This window comes from Chanodichthys erythropterus, chromosome 21 (assembly GCF_024489055.1).
Source record: "Chanodichthys erythropterus isolate Z2021 chromosome 21, ASM2448905v1, whole genome shotgun sequence".
Taxonomy (NCBI): domain Eukaryota; kingdom Metazoa; phylum Chordata; class Actinopteri; order Cypriniformes; family Xenocyprididae; genus Chanodichthys; species Chanodichthys erythropterus.
In genome coordinates, this window is record NC_090241.1 from 16,262,695 (window position 1) to 16,280,097 (window position 17,403).

At 36.7% G+C, this 17,403-nt stretch overlaps 1 protein-coding gene across 3 annotated transcripts in view; it reads left to right on the top strand.

Moving 5' to 3' along the window:
- The first annotated feature begins 3,676 nt into the window (after positions 1-3,676).
- Positions 3,677-17,403, top strand: part of tgfbr3 (transforming growth factor, beta receptor III) — a 142,834-nt gene continuing 129,107 nt past the window's right edge. For all 3 annotated transcript variants that reach the window (XM_067373059.1, XM_067373057.1, XM_067373058.1), the window contains exons 1-2: positions 3,677-3,882; positions 13,740-13,892. In XM_067373059.1, coding sequence (XP_067229160.1) covers positions 13,823-13,892 — 70 coding nt within the window. In that variant the 5' untranslated portion in view covers positions 3,677-3,882; positions 13,740-13,822. The remainder of the gene's footprint in view (positions 3,883-13,739; positions 13,893-17,403) is intronic.

The window sequence follows — 17,403 nt, forward strand, 5'->3', positions numbered from 1 at the left end:
CAGCAGAAGATCTGATTTAGTACTATATCAGAGAAAAACTGGTCTGGTGAAGGATATTAGTGTGAATTTCACTCCAATTTCCTCTTAATTAATTTATATCATGAAAACAGTATTTTTCATAATGTCTTGAATTGCTGCAAAATGCTGCAAAATTTCAGCAAAATGCTAATTTATACACTTTCAGGGACAAAAAGGTACAAAAGCTGTCACTGGGGTAAAGTCTTTGTACCTTATTTACCTTTAAGGGTGTATATTAATACCTTAAAGGTATAATGCTGCCTTCACATGCTCTCGAAATTATCGTAAATATGAGTTTTCTAGGTAAAAATTGCACATTAACGCCCTCCCATTTCAAGAGTTGTATGCGATAAGCTTGTAATCACGACATCAGAAGTGGGAATTATCAATTCCGATAGCATCTGAAGGCAGCATTAATACCTCAAAGGTACATATTAGTAGCGATTAGTGAAATGTAGTAAATGGTTAGAACCTATTGAAAGGGTCCCGTCTCAGTGACAGCTTTTGTACCATTTTTTTTTTCTGAGAGTGCATGAAAATAAGGCAGATTTGTTTCAAATTTATTTTTACATATTTTTTCCCCCTGGAAAGATGTTTAGAGCATTTCGAGGGTTGTGGAACCACATATTGAGATCTGTTGGATAAGGCTTTGTGTAGATGACATTGACTTCACTTTATCTTAGTTTATGGCTGAGGTCAAACTCACAGGGGACTTGAACACCCACAGAAACCACAGAATGTTTTCCATTCATTTTATCCAATCAAAAAAACAAAACAAAACAAAAACGATTGAGATTCGGGAACCTCTCCAATTGGTGGATCTCACATCAGGTCCCGGCGGGTCGTAAATACACACAATTCTATTGTTATGTTTAGCATTACAACATAACAACCTGACACGAAAGCTTGTACTTTCTGTGATTTTTTTGTTTGTTTTGCACTATGATAAATTGCAATTTACGTTATTAACTCCAAAATCATCAGGAATATCAGTAGGAGAGCTACTTGCGGCAACACTCATGGAAGGAATGTGTGGTTTAGTTTGGTTGGTAATCACAGGTGGAGGGTGAATCAACACCAGGGTAAGGAGATTTGTTATTAAAGGGGCTACATTCACAAACCTAGCTGTTTTAACAGAAAAGCAAGCATTTGGGATTTGGCATGCATGCAGAAAGCCATTTATAATCACTAAAAAAGCTGTGCACCCCTCTTAATTCATTGTGATCTCACAAAGTTATTTTATAATAAATGAAGCTGACTGCAAAATGAATCTCTTATTTACATACATTGTTTGTTATAATGATTTGCAAGGGTGCGTCTCAATCAGCTCCATAGCTTCCTAGGTCATGAATCAGTATATCATGGCACTGGTAAGGACACTGGCTCACTACACATTGGGACACTGATGACTCTATTTCTGGTCTACCTCATTGTACAACATCACTACTGGTATTTATGAACAACAGCAGAACTATAAACGCCTAAATGAATCTGCAGCAGTCGTGTGGTACAGGTAGGAGCTCTCCAAAAATTCCCATCTTACAAGCTGTCGTTATGAGCTTTACGAGGATGAGGTGAACGTTTTTTTTTAAAAGTTGAAATCTCGTAATTACGGCAATTACATGGCGTGAACGCACCTATAGTGAGCATTGATGCTCCCTGGTTTTTACGTTGCATTGTGGGACTTTTTAGAGCGTGAACATTTTAGTGCACAGGTAGGATTTTGCAATTGAGACAGTCCTTAAAATGGCAGACACTCTGATCAGTGCCCTGACTACTGAACAGGGAGCTGATTGAGACGCACCGTCAGAATCCACTCATTACTTAAAACGCTGCAGTTTTTGTTCAGTGCTAACTTAAACACCTGTGATTGGCCATTGCGTTCAGGAAATCAACTTACCCTGCCCTCCAAAACTTTGGAAACACCCCTGGCAAAGTGTGGTTTTGGATAATATCAGCATAAATCCTTATCATTTTTTGGTGCAAATACATTAAAGTAACTGATTACATAATAATAACAATATATACATGTCAAAGTCAGACATGCCACTTTGACAGCTGTGATGCCTGGTTACTAGTTTAAACTTGGCCCAGGTTTGTAAAATATTTCTGGGTCAGCACACCTTAATAGCTTGAACAATTGATTGCCAATTAAGTTTAGAATACAATGAAAGAATTAGAACCCAGTTTAGGTCAGACAGCTGCTAATGGTGGGTATTTTGATGAATCGAAAATTTTAGTTTTTTCTATGTATAAACTGTTTATGTAATAAAATATGTTTTCGTAGTTTGTGTTGTCCCTTATCAGTGCAAAATTATCACAAATTAAAAAGGATTCATGCCAATATTGTCTAAAACCCCACTTTTCTAGGGCGTTTCCAAACTTTTGGAGGGCAGAGTATATGTTTATGATTGGCTTCATTGCTTCACTGATGGCACCCACCTGCAGGAACAATTTGGTGCCTATTGTCAAACTCTTCATGGGAAGGAGACCTATCTAAATAAGGTAAATGGGGTAAGATGAAACATCTCACACATGGAGCATATGACAGGGCTTTCAAATGAATAAAGTAAAAATAATAAAATAAAATTATATTAGTATTCATTAAATTGTGAAAAATTGCTTATCAGAACAAAATGCATTCAAATATGAATAAATAAACTTTTTGAATGTACATTTACTGTTAAAATATTGCTTGTTCATGTTATTAAGACAAGGAAATATTTTAACATTAACAATATGGGCACTTGACTTTTTGTTTTTAATTAAATTTGTTTATTTATTTTTTTAAATATGCAGTATAGGCTACTATTTAATTGTATTGTTGTTAATAAATTGTTAAATCTAATTATCTAAAAAATGAAATTAATTTGTGTGGAGTGCAAAATCCATTTCTAAATGGCTCCTGGGGATTCCTGAAAATGTAGCTATATGATTAATTAAATTTTTTTATTTTTATTTATTTTTTTTTTAAAGCTTGAAAGAACGTGAGTACTTCTTTTGGTTTTAATACGTGGAAGTGTAACTATGTTGAATCATTATTCAATCTTACAGTCTGACACCTCCACATAATAGAAAGAGACATTTTCAGCTTTATAGCCTTAAGCGTAAAAGCTTGTTAGTGCAGATGCTGGTGGGAGCCAGCAAGTTGTGAGATATTACACTCCATTTTAAACTAATTTAAACGTCATTATTCTAGCATAATTATAATTTTTATGACCTAATTTTAATTGAGAGACTTCTTGGAATATGCTATGTGTAAAAAATAAGTAATTAAAGTGCTAATGGAGGAAATATAGTATTTAAAAATGTCATAAAACCTGTATAAAACAAGAGAAATGTGACCAGTTAATAACAGAAAAATATACAAATTCCACTGATCTTTTAAAATTCTGCCAAGTATAATTTCATATAGCAATAATATGATGATGATGATGATTTTAACTAACAAACTACTCTATAATTTCAAACAACCCTAAAAATAATAACAACAACAACAATAATAATATGTATTATTATAATATATTATTATTATTTTAAAAGTAAACTCATGTGTCATGGCTGCGGAAGTTGATGGGTTTTCAAGCCCACTTCATCCTCTCATTTGTCTTGATAGATGTGAATCGCAGCCTCCTCCTACTGGCCCCTCCCACTGAAACACATACACAGACACGCAGAAAGCGGGAGACGTATTTAAAACTTTTTGAGATCTGTCATAGACTTTGTCATCCCGAAAATCGTGGCGTTTGTCGCACGATTAATTACTATACTGACAGAAGATTTCGCGAGGCTCCTTTCAGCCGAAGGAAACGTTACCGTGAACTCACTACGAAAGTTTTCCTCAGCATTACTGAAGATTCGCTGGTATGTCACTTTGTTTCTATCGTTGCTTTAGGTTTGACGTATACATTGTATTAGGATTGTTGTTAGACAGGTTTAGGTTTCTTGTAAAAAATGTTGTTTTATAGTATGTTTACAGTCGCATGCTCATTCCATAGACGCTCATGCACGTTTCACAGCGTGTTGAGTCTCGCGACGTGACAAAACCAAAGCTCTTCCATTATAATCTATGAAGTTGTTGTCTACTATGCAAAGTGAAGTTCTTCAAGTGCATGCAACGATTTACAGCGCATTACAATAATTGTAAAATGTTTTTTTTAAACTGAACTAAAGAGTTTTGTAAGTCTGCACGGTCTCTGCAGATGTTGTGATGTGGTCAGGATGAGCTGTGAAACTTGAGGTGCTTGTGGTGGCATATGACAGCTGAACTACTATGTGCTGTCCAACACAGAAAAACTTTTTCTCCCATCAAGCCTGACTCTTTTTCAGGATGAGTGGACTGCCCTGCACAGGAATTTCATTTAATCAAATGAATGTACATAGTTAACATAACACTGGAAGTACAGACATGACACAAATCTCTTTCAGTGCATGTAAAGACAAAAGCCTCTTCCATTTAGTTGCAGGTATTGTGAAATTCTCAAACCTTTGGGAATAGTATTATGTAAAACACGACAAAAATTTAAGGTATACCTTCCTGGGATATCTGTCACAGAACTTGATACTATGAGTAAGACTTAAACAACAGGAAATATTCATAAATATGATGTCTTGTGTCATCTTGGGCTATCTATGTATGTATGTATGTATATCTATCTATCTATCTGACTGATTAGATAATTCATTGAAGCAATGGACATCCTTGTTGTTATGCTTCTATGTTTGGTTACCAAAGAGACAGTTTTCACTTTATCAGTTTGGCAAGTGTCTTAATATAATATTTCATAACCTAATCCATAACCTATTCATGTTTAGTTACAGATTTAAAGTAATATCTTTAGTTGAGACCATTCGCTGCAAGTCTCTTTCACTATTGGTGCGTGGCTGATCTCCTCAGAGGGATTTGTTCTGGGTCCCGGTCAGGCTTTTCATGCCTGTCAGACATTGGATGATCCCTGAAAGTGTCTTTTACGTGAGAAAACGAGGGTTGCTGGGCAGTGAATTCCATGGGAAAGGCTAATTGAAAGTACTTTTGCCTAAAGAGACAGTTAATACATTGATTAATGTAGTGGAGATGAGGTGTAGAATGAAGGTGGTTTTGTGAGGACAACAGACCTGTGACTGTTATCTGATTCAAGACCCCCGTGACATGTTGATTCAGGTTCCTTAGGGTTAGCGATCACTCACTCACAACTTATTAATTTCTAGTCTCAAAGATAGAGGGAGACAGAGGAAGTTCAGTGCTTTTTGGAGGGAACTAAATTCACTGCACATAGCTGAGCAGATTAACATGAGATGATGTATTTTGATGAATTTTAAGTAACTTTTTCATCTTCTTTTCTGTCTTTGTCATATCGACGCTCTGTGAGCAGTGCTGGTGTCACTGATGATTCATAACTAGAGGCGTATGAGTAAAAATTGCATGTTGATGCAAGCATATATGTGTTACTTTGCATGCTCTGATGTGACTCACAGATACACTGTAAAACAAATTTGTTCAGTTTACTTAATTCAATTGTGCAAAATCGTTGCCTTAATTCACCTAAGTAAGCTTTACTTAATTGTATTAAGTTGATTTTACGTAAACCATTTAAGTTTTGTCAGTTTAATTCTATTTAATTCTATTTTATCTGTGATCTGAGGAAGTGTACTCCCAGAGTGCATTGCGGCAAAATAAAGTAATTGCTTTATTTTACTGTTTGTGTCTTTATTTTACAATTTTATTTGCTTGTGTCAGTATTACCCCAATAATGAAGGCAAATGAAATTGTAATGGTCTTATTAATAAAAAAAAAAAACTTAACTGTTACCATTGTTGTGTTTTGCATGCTGAATGTTGATGTCTGTGTGTGACTTGAGCAAGGTTGATTGCTAGATCACTGGATCACTAGTCACTGGATCATCTAGAGAGGAATCAACCCCCTTAAAATTTGGATGTTTCACAATAGTATGGTGTTTATTATATATATCATATGATCTAATAAACCAAAATTCTACACAAAGTCTAAAATAGTTATTGGTTTAGTACCAAATTATGTCACTTTTATAAAAGCAATCTAATATGTCTCTTTCTTTGAAACCACAAATAACTGTAGTTTCACATTTGGAAATCAATTGGAATCAACTGGAATAGAGTTATAATAATATAAGTGAAGTTCCAAGTGCACAACCAAAGGAAACACTAATCACTAAAATGGTGAGAAGAAATTTTAGGAAATCAACATGAATTTATGGTCAACTTACGTGACGTTATCCCAAACGTTTTAGTTGTATTGATAATTTAACATCCAAGATCACTTTAAGAAAATGAGTGAATGCAACCAAAGAAAGATAACTGCAGACGTGGAGAAAATGAGTGAAAAGTCTATTAAGAATTGCCCCGCCTTAAAAACCTTTTGCCCCACCCTTTTTTCCTTTATTTTTATTTTATTTTATTTTTTGCTTGACGAAATGGTACTCAAACCAGTTAAGTAATTTTTACTTGGGTTTTCTGAGTAACAAAGCATAACATGCAAACAGTACAGATTACTAAATTGTTTTAAGTAAGTTCAACAAATTCTTGGACATTAAGTAAAGTTTACTAAAAAAGGTTAGTTAGAACAACTTTTATATGCAAACATTGAAGATTGCTAAATTGTTTTTAGTAAGTTCAACATATTCCTGGACATTAAGTAAAGTTTACTAAAAAAGGTTAGTTAGAACAACTGTTAGATGCAAACATTAAAGATTACTAAATTGTTTTTAGTAAGTTCAACATATTCTTGTACATTAAGTAAAGTTTACTAAAAAAGGTTAGTTAGAACAACTGTTAGGTTTTACAGGTCACATACACAGATGTGCAGATGTTCCATATGAGTGTGTGTGCATGCTCTGTGGTCTTAGCGGTGGCCCTGAGGTGTGATTTAGTTTTGTTTGTGTGCATGCTGTGTGAATGAATGTGTCCAGTGCTAAAGATGTGCAGTTGGCCCAGTGAGTCGAGTAGATTGATCAATCTGTATCACTGTTGGAGGTTGTGGTTTTGTTTGAGTGCAGCTGGCCACTTCATGTCCCCAGTGTGTCACAGTTTGACACGTGGCTACGCTCGCAGCCAACACGGAGAGGATCCATTTGGGCCAACGAGCACATCTTCCATTATAAACATGTCAAAGAGGCTCCCGTCACCGTTCACTTACGCAAACGGGAAACCACACTGTTTAGGCTGAATGACTCAATCCAAATAAGATTCATTAGCAGCCATAGGCCCGTGTTGGACATTATTATGGCTTTCGGGAGGCCTCCACTACCAAAGTGGCCCTAGATGATGTGCTGTATAGGTACCCACATTTTCATAGAAACTCATGCCATGTTTCTTGGCTTGAACAATCTAGGCTGGAGTGAGTTATGTTTTATTTATACATGGCTGGAAATAGTTGTGGTGTGTTATTCTCTAGAGGTCATGATGTATTCTGGTCGATCCTTTTCATGCTGAGATGGTTTTCAGAAGGACATGGTCAAACATACTGTAAAGACCTCATGAAATAAAAATCAGTTTTATGACTTTTAGTTCATGTCTATTAGCTTTGACGTTGTCTGTATACTAGTGTGCTTCTAAACACTGGCAATTACAAATATAAAACATACAGTCTTTCCCTTGAAGAAAATTTATCATAAATATTAATCTCACCTTGTTTGGAGGGGTGTATGCAAATCTGTCTTTACACTCTTAGTTCACCCAAAAATTAAATTCTGTCATTAGTTACTCACCCTCATGTCGCTCTACACCCGTAAGCCCTTCGTTCATCTTCGGAACACAAATTAAGATATTTTTCATAAAATCCGATGGTTCAGTGAGGCCTGGATTGTTGACAATTAACACGTTTAATACCCAGAAAGCTACTAAGACGTATTTACTATAAACAGTTCATGTGACTATGGTGGTCGAACCTTAATGTTATAAAGTGACGAGAATACTTTTTGTGTGCCAAAAAAAAAAATAACGACTTTATTGAACGATTGGGTGATTTCAAAACACTGCTTCATGAGCTTCAAAGCTTTACGAATCTTTTGTTTCAAATCAGTGGTTCGGAGCATCAAACTGCCAAAGTCACGCCCCCCAGTGGTGAACCATTGAAATTTTGAAACAATTATGATGTAACGAAGCCTTGTTTACTGAAATCACGTGACTTTGGCAGTTTGATACGGTCTCCAAACCACTGATTCGAAACAAAAGATTTGTAAAGCTTCGAAGCTCCATGAAGCAGTGTTTTGAAATCGCCCATCACTAGATATTAGTCGAAATCACTAGTCGTTATTTTGTTTTTTTGGCACACGAAGTATTCTCATTGCTTCACAACATTAAGGTTGAACTACTATTGTAACATAAACTGTTTTAAATACGTCTTTGGTAGCTTTCTGGGCATCTGAAAGTGTTAATTATCTTGCTGGCAATGCAGGCCTCACTGAGCCATCGGATTTTATCAAAAATATCTTAATTTGTGTTCTGAAGATGAACGAAGGGCTTACGGGTGTGGAATGACATGAGGGTGAGCAATTAATGACAGAATTTTCATTTTTGAGTGAACTAACCCTTTAAGAAATAAAGGTTCTTTATTGGCATCTGTGGTTCAATGAAGAAACGTTAACATCCATGGAACCTGTCCATTACAATAAAAGATTTTTTAAAGTGGAAAACTTTTCTTTTTCCTAGATGATTAAAAAGTTCTTCACACTAAGAAAAAAAAATGGTCTGCTTAAGAACTGTTCATTGTGGTACCTATATTTTTAAGAGTATAGTATGAACATTTCCCACCTATCATGTTGAAAGCTGTGGTAAAAAAGTCATAGGAGTTTGAAATTAAATGAGGATAAACATGTGAAAATTTAATTTGTGGGTGAACTATCTCTAAGTCTATTGGAAACTTAAAAGAAGAAGAAGAAAGAAGCTATTTGAAATGTGTCATCCCAACTTATTGTCTCAGTAGGAAATACATTAACAAAGAAAAGAAAAATGCGTTCATCAAATCATTTCATGTGCTCTTTAAAACACAACTTTTGACATTGGATAGATTGGCACGGGAACAGTTTTCCAAGTTGTGCATTTCACAGTGGGATGCATATTCTGCAAACCCTCAATTTTATACAGAATATACTTTTACACAAGAAACAGAATGTGACCAAACTAAATCTGATCTGATTGTGAATGATCTGTATCTTTTGTTAAGTCAGTTTCTCATTTTGAACTGAATATGGATGGTTTTATAGTTTTAAGGCACGCTTCTTCCTCCAGAGTGAAGTGATTCTATGAGTTCAGACCGAGGCTGTGTATTAAACCATATGGTGTTCGACACTCCACCTACACAGTAATAGTGTGGAGTAGCTACTTATTATGTTCAGTCTGGGGTCTGCTGCCTTGAATTTGCTAATGACTTTTCCAGAATGTTTCTGAATGTTATTGTACTATATCTTTCTACCGAGAAATAGAGGGAGAGACACGATCTTTCAGCGGGAGTCATATGAGGTGATCGGTCTCTAAACTGAAACAAACACACTTTTATTTTATATCTAATCACAACCGATAAAGTTATACCAAGTCGACCTACGTTCCCATGGTTGTTCCTTCACTGATCCGCTTTTGGTTAACATGCTAAAAAAAAGTTAATTTTACAAGTTTTTGTATTTTGTTTTGCCTGGTCCTGGAGAAAATTTTTGTTGTTGTTGTTGTTTTTTTGTTTGTTTATTTATTATTTATGTATTCATTTATTTATTTTTGCCCTAACTAGGCCAGCTCAAATATATATATATATATATATATATATATATATATATATATATATATATATATATATATATATATATATATATATATATATATATATATATATATATATATATATATTTATTTTTTTTTTTTTTTTTTTTTTTTTTTTTGCCCCAACTAGGCCAGCAGAATTTTTTAAAGCACTCTTTTTATTTATTTTTTTGTTTTGTTTTATTTTGCCCCAACCAGGCCAGCAGAATTTTTGTTGTTGTTGTTGTTTTAAGTGTTTTTTTTTGTTTTTTTTTTACTTTGTGTTGCCCTTGATAATGTCCCCTTTGATCTCAGGAATCCAAAATGCCCCTGCCCTCAGTGTGAGAGTGGCAAGAGAGGGGGACACCAAATCAAAAGCAGAGGGCACTGGCTTGGGGCCCCTCTACTGGAAGTGCAATATTTGTTGAGATCCTCCAAAATGACTTCCCAGCCTCAGCAGCTGCCCGTGTGTGAATGGCTCTTTGTTCCTGCAGCTGTTTGCTGAGAGAGAGAGAGAGAGAGAGAAAGAGAGAGAGAGTGTGCTCTCCACACCTTACTGAGAGAGAATGAGAAAAAGGCAGAAAGATAGTAGAAGGAAGGAAGCAAGCAAGCAGAGAGAGTGAGCTAGTGACAGTTTCAGAGATGAAGCTGTGGCTTTCATTACTCTTCTCTTGGGGACAACCCCCCCGGTGTAGCGTGTGGTTGTTCTAACCATTGATGTTCTGATTGACATTTGAGGTTTTAATCCACCTGTGCCACTGTGCATCTTTGTGTAAATTTGACACATTGATTCCCCATAATGCACTGGAGTAGCATGTGGTGGGTTCAAGAACTCTGCCTCACCCGTTGCTGCACGGTTGGATGGTTGCTCTGAATGTAACTGCTAAACCCATTAGTGAAATGCTTCAGTAAACTAGTGTGACAAACCTGTGATGTTGTTTGGTCAGGTTAATAAAGTGTTATTGGCCTGTGTATGTGTATCCGTATCTACACACACTGTGTGGCATGGTGATGTATGCCTCTTAAAATCTGCTACTTTCATTATAGATCTTTACAAGCTGATGAAAAAAACAGGAGAGATGCAGCCATGTCGAAACTGCCGAGTTGTGCGAGTCTTGCGGTGCACCGAAGTATAAATTCTTAGAAATATGAACCTTTCTATGAATTTTTAATAATAGTAACACTTTAAGGTGATGTTGTTACAGGGTAATTACATAAATAAATACTGAGTAATATTAATTAATTACATGTACTTACTACAAGGTTGAAGTTAGGGTTTGGTTTAGTTACTAAAGCTACTAAAGATGTATTTAAAGCAGTTAATGTGATTACAGTGGTTCAATCTTAATGTTATGAAGCGACGAGAATACTTTTTGTGCGCCAAAAAAAACTAAATAACGACTTTATTCAACAACATCTAGTGATGGGCGATTTCAAAACACTGCTTCATGATGCTTCGAAGCTTTGCGAATCTTTTGTTTTGAATCAGTGGTTCGGAGTAGTGTTGTTAAAAGTACCGGTACTTCGGTATAGGGCTGCACGATTAATCGCATGAGATTGTCAAGCTACGCAATATCGCGTTCATAATCGAAGCCGATTCATCTGCGATTATGAACGCGATATTGCGTAGCTTGTCCGCGAACTACGGCTCTGTATATTAAGTGCCGCTCCATTTGAAAGCAGGTGATGGACATTTACCGCTATTCACAGAATCGGCTTCACTGACGAGACACGCATGACAATGTCATGCGATTAATCGTGTAGCCCTACTTTCGGTACCAAGTCGGAACTGAAATTTTGAAAATGTGACGATACCAGCATTTCTGTAGTACCGGTAGTACCGAGAATCTGGGTATATTTGGTACCCACTGATAGGACTGTGGCAGTATTTACTTGACTATGACACGAGTGAAGCACAAAGCTTTGTTTACAAAAGAAATAATAGGTTAGCAATTAAATGTGACATCACAGCCATGGAAATATTTTGGTTCATGCCAAATGAGAGATACATGAGTCCATAAATTTAAGCTTTGTGAATCGCGATCTGGTCACCTGATTATCAGAGAATTTAAAAATATTCCATTAGTTATTCCACTGAACATGGAATCTCTGTTTATTTTCCCAAATCTTCACTCATGCAGGGGATTATAAACGTTTCTTCCTTTCGTTCGCATTGAGGCCTATTATAGGCTATTCGCATTCTTTACTGTGGTTAAGTAGAAAAAAACACCATAGGACAGAAACCTTTTTGCTTGCACGCCAATTTCTATTTAACAGTTTGTGCTTGTTATTAGACTTTATAGACGCGTCAAGTTTATTTGTACAGTGCGTTTCACACACGCTGGTGATTTTTACTTTCGCTTTTAGTCTGACAGTGCAAAATCAAACATAGCCTGAATGTCTTTCCCCTGCGGAGGATAAAACTCACTCTTCAGACCTTTTACAACAAGTGTCACTTGCTTGTAACATCAGGAGATAACATGAAGATATTATTAAAAAGTAATTGTCTCTTTCCTGCTCGTGTCCCATATATCTTTCAAAGCGCAAAGCGGCTATATCAAAGACTATAGAATATAGCCGTTTTTTTTTTTCAACAGTACAAAATGGATGTTTGAGCATTTATTAATTTATTTATTTTTTTATATTTCAAATGTATTTAATTGAGGTAGCTTATATATGTACACACACAAACATACACAGTGTTTTTAAAATAGTAAAATAGTTCCAACAGATTTTGCTGTGGTATCGAAATTGGTACCGAGAACCGAAACATTTTCATGGTATTGGTACGGACTACTGGAATTTTGGTACCCTGACAACACTAGTTCGGAGCATCTATCAAACTGCCAAAGTCATCACGAGGTTGAACCACTGTAGTCACATGAACTGTTTTAAATACTTCTTTAGTAGCTTTCTGGGCATTGAAAGTGTTGTCTTGCTGGCAATGCAGGCCTCACCGAGCCATCAGATTTTATCAAAATTATCTTAATTTGTGTTCCGAAGATGAACGAAGGTCTTACCACCCGTAATGACAGATTAATGTCATGAGGGTGAGTAATTAATGACAGAATTTTCATTTTTGGGTAAACTAACCCTTTAACATAAGTAAAACGTTGCCATAATAATAAACTGTCTAAAAACAATTGGAAATTGCTTTTAAGACAAGTTTTTGCTGATGTTTCACTTCAGAAGGGCTTGATATTAACCTAAAATCACCATTATTTACTTTAAAAAACCCCAAACCTCTATCTCAGATTTGGGACGGTGGCTATGGAAAACTCATTTCATTTTGTCAGAATGGAATTATACTAACTGAATCGAGTCTGATGTGAAATTTAAGGCTCTCTGAGCAGACATAAATGTTTAAATGCCAGTGTAGATTTGTTTGAAAGGTTTTTATTTGATGACTAAATATCTTTCACCATGTAGATGGTAGGTTTATTACTGCAACGCTTTGTCAGGTAGTGAAGTAAGTGAAACTTCATGTGGATAATGCATGTTGTATTTAAGCTCTATTGGTGTGGCATGTGTTGGCATTAGCCCACCCTCCGGTGAACTCCGGTTGGCCGCTTCATCTCTCGAGTTCAGTTGTGGTCGTGTTAATTAGCTGTCATCTGTTAATGCTCTTAGCGGCAAACTCCAGGTGTCTAATCTGACCGCTATCTTCACTTCAGCATTTCTTTTATTGTGTTATTATTCATTTAAATCACTCTGTAAGTTGAAACTGGCCTTTTTTCATACTGCAGCTGAAGATGTTAGATAATGACCCATCACATTTTCTCCTCATTCCGACCATTCACATGAGGCTTAATTAGTGGGTTGTGATTAAAAAGCGCCACCATATCAACCAGAGCCCTGCTGTCTCTTCCCATCTAAGCCCACAGGATGTGACATTAAGACCCTAATACCCTGCTGCTTGGTCACTGACTGACATCTTTCTCTCTCTTATTCTACAGAGTGTGTGGGGATCATTGAAGAAGACACCCCGCTGCTTCTGTTTCTGCCACGTCTGGCTTCAGGAAAGCATTCTCTTCCAGCCATGTGGCTAACGGCACACATACACCCTTCCACCATCCTGTTTTTGACCCTCAGCTGCTTGGCCTCTGCAGGTAAGCGCTGTTATCCTTGTAACCCATCATCTCTCTCCTGGGATTTTGGAATAACAGGTCAAGAGTGAGTGAATGTGGCATGACGTTGCATGAGCCGTCTATATCATCTGTTACATTTTCCTTATGAAGATGAAGGGAAGGCTGAGAATTTATGAGGGGTGTTTTGAAAACCTTTCAAAAGTGCCATGGCTCATGATGAAGTGAATACCAGTGCTCAAGCACCCTAGGCATTTTTTTTTTATTTTTTAAAGTGTGTGTTTATAGGTGAAGTGTACATTTCTGGTCACCAAGCAGTGACAAATGGACCCCATCTGCCTTTTTTGGGGGGCAAATAGTTAGTCTGCCAAAGTTAGATGGATAAAAGCTGATATATTAGACAGCTGAACATGCTTAACGTGCATTGTGGCATGACTGTGACAGGGACAAGTATCAGTGCTTAAAGGGATAGTTCACCCAAAAATTCTATCATTTACTCACACTCAAGTTGTTCTTCAAAATATCTTATTTTGTGTTCAGCAGAAAAAAGAATTTCATACAGGTTTGGAACAACTTGAGGGTGAGTAAATGATGAAAGAAATTTTATTTTTAGGTGAACTGTCTCTTTAAGGTGGTGATTAGTTACCTGTAAATGTTTGTTCCATTAAAATCAATATATTTTTTACGTAGCTAAATATAAATATGCCAACATTTTACAGTGATTTTAGTCACTAATGTCTAAATTAATAAATTTTAGTGATGAAAATATCCATTACAATTTCTTGTCATATTAATTAATTTAAGTCACTTTTACTTTGACTAAAGTAAAAGTGACTTATATTATAAACATTTAACAAAAACAACTTTTGAAAACTATTTTGAGTTACTTGTGGAAACCTGAGCTCCTTAAATAACATTATAATGAGTATAGATTATAATATAATGTTGTAAATTCTTTTTGCTTTAGTTTTGAATTTTCTGGGAATTAGAAAAATTTAGTTTGTAAATTTTTTTTTTTTAATTTTACGTTTATGTTGTGTGTATATACACTACTGTTCAGTAGTTTGGGGTCGGTATTATTTTTTTAATGTTTTTGAAAGAAATCTCTTAAGGCAGGAACACACCAAGCCAACGGTCGGCCGTCGGGTAGTTTTTGTTCGTCGGCCCACTGCGTCTTCTGTTCCGCACCATCGGCTGAAGTTGGCTTTTTGGCTTTTTTTCGGCTGATTCGACATGTTGAATCGGCGTCGGAACTTGTCGGTCCGTTGGGCCATCTGATCATTCTGATCGACTGTTCAGCTACTGCCACCTGCTGGTACAGAAAGGCATTTCATCTTACGCAGGCGCAGAACAGATGTGCTACTTGGCTGTCGGCTGTTGAGCGTTGGTTTGGTGTGTCAGGCCAACTTTGGACCCAGATGCTGCCGTCATGAGCCAACCCCACAGTCTGCTTTGGTCGCCACTAGTTCGTCGGCGTCGGCTTGGTGTGTTCCTGCCTTTATGCTTACCAAGACTGCGAAATAATAAATCGCTTGCAAGTTTTAGTAAATTGAGGGAGCGAATTAGCATATCGTGTGCACGATTTAATTTTTTTTCTTGCATGTCATGTCCGGGGCTCCGTAATTTTCTATACAGTATATATTTTAAAATTTCTTCCTGTGATGGAACAGCTGAATTTTCAGCATCATTACTCCAGTCTTCAGTGTCACTGTCACATGATCTTTCATAAATCATTCTAATATGCTGATTTGGTTCTCAGTAAATTTTTCTTATTATCAATGTTGTAAAAACTCATGGAGTCTTTGAAGAATAAAAAGTTTAAAAGAACAGAATGTATGTAAACTATTTTGTAACATTATAAATGTCTTTACTGTCACTTTTGATCAATTTAATTTCAACCGTACTGACCCCCGACTTGTGAAAAGTAAATTCATGTATATGTTTTCGTCTTGTGTGCTTCATCGATTACGAAATTAAAGACACCCTTCATTAACCAACAAATTCATGATGAAATGACAATGAACACTATATTTGGCCGTAAGCATGCCTGGATCTAGTCTTTCACAGAAAACGGGGCATGTTCTTTGCAGGGACTCTTCGCAGGGCGTGTTCTCGATAAGCTGTGCCTCGGCGCTCATTGTCTTGACAGAGTGAGGCAGTGTTGCCTGTTTTGTCAGGCAATCACGATTCGCCCCCTGTGTTCGGAATTTCCCCGGTTCCTCCCAGCATGAGTCTTCTAGATCTGGCTGTCAGAGAGCAAAGGCTGGGGGGATTTGCATTAAGAAAGTGCTGACAGCCTCAATCTCTCAGCCCGAAACACCAGTGCCGCACGTCAGCTATGCGTCCTCTAACCCGACTCATGCAGCTCTATCTGTTTGATTGATCAGGGCTTGTTGGCTCAGTCTCTTCAGAAGAGTGATGATTTGTTCCCCTCTGGCACAACAGCCTGACAGATGCCAAGAGAAAAAGGGAAAGAAAACAATATGGCAGCAACCAAACAAACTGAAGGAACAGGCAAAATTATGACAGTCATCAAGTCTGGGTTGTCGGAACGGAGTGTTATGACTTAAGAGTGCATGTATTTCACACCGTTCTATGATTTTACTTCCACTTGTTCTGTCGAATGTCTCTTTGTTGGTAACAGATCCCACTGGCCATTCTCAGCGGTTTTATGATTTCTCTGTCACTCAAACCAAATGCTTTTCTTCTCCAGAAAAGAAAGAAAGAAAGTAAGTAGTGTAAATATTTGGCTGAAAGACTGGGGCGGGGGCATGATTAAATCTATGGTTTTTACACTTTAAATTAATTAATTACACTAAGTTGATGTATTAAATTCACTAATCTACTAATTATATGGAGTATGCAGCTGTCAGGAAGCTGATGTTAACCAGCCATATAGTGAAATGTTTAACAGGGGCTGTAAAAGTATGCAATTTTCAGAGGTAAGGTTGTAGTTCAGCGTAACGCTAACAGAGGGTAAACACCTCCATCAACACGGCTGGTAAAGCGAGATGTTTGACCTGAGTCTCGAGCTGCTCAAAGCGGAACGGTTCCTGTTAGTGATGGTAAAGCAGGAGGACAATGGCCACTGTGTCAGAATGTCCCTTGAGTTTAGTGAAATTTGGCCAGAATACAATTCTACCTACCCCTTCCTTTAATGCTGTTGAGCGAGCATTGTTGCTTTGCACTATATATTTGCTTCCTTAGAGTCTTTCTCAGACATTTTGGCACATTTACCTGGAGCACATTTATTAATAAGCTCTGCCTTCTTTTAATTAGGTCTAATTTATTATTGTTGATGAAACTGTTCCAAACCCCTGTTTTGGGTGTTGTTGATTCTGATAAAATTGGAGTCTAAACAAACTTTTTGAGCATCATATTTGGGCATGCTCAGTATTTTCCTTGTACTCCATTTTTTTCTTTTTGTTTTAGAGCATAGCGGCAGAAACTCCCTGAAGTCTCTTGTTTTCTAAAAAAACTAGGTCATTATCTAATCTGCAGCATCAGAGTGTCTGCAGCACTGAGCCCTTTCCAC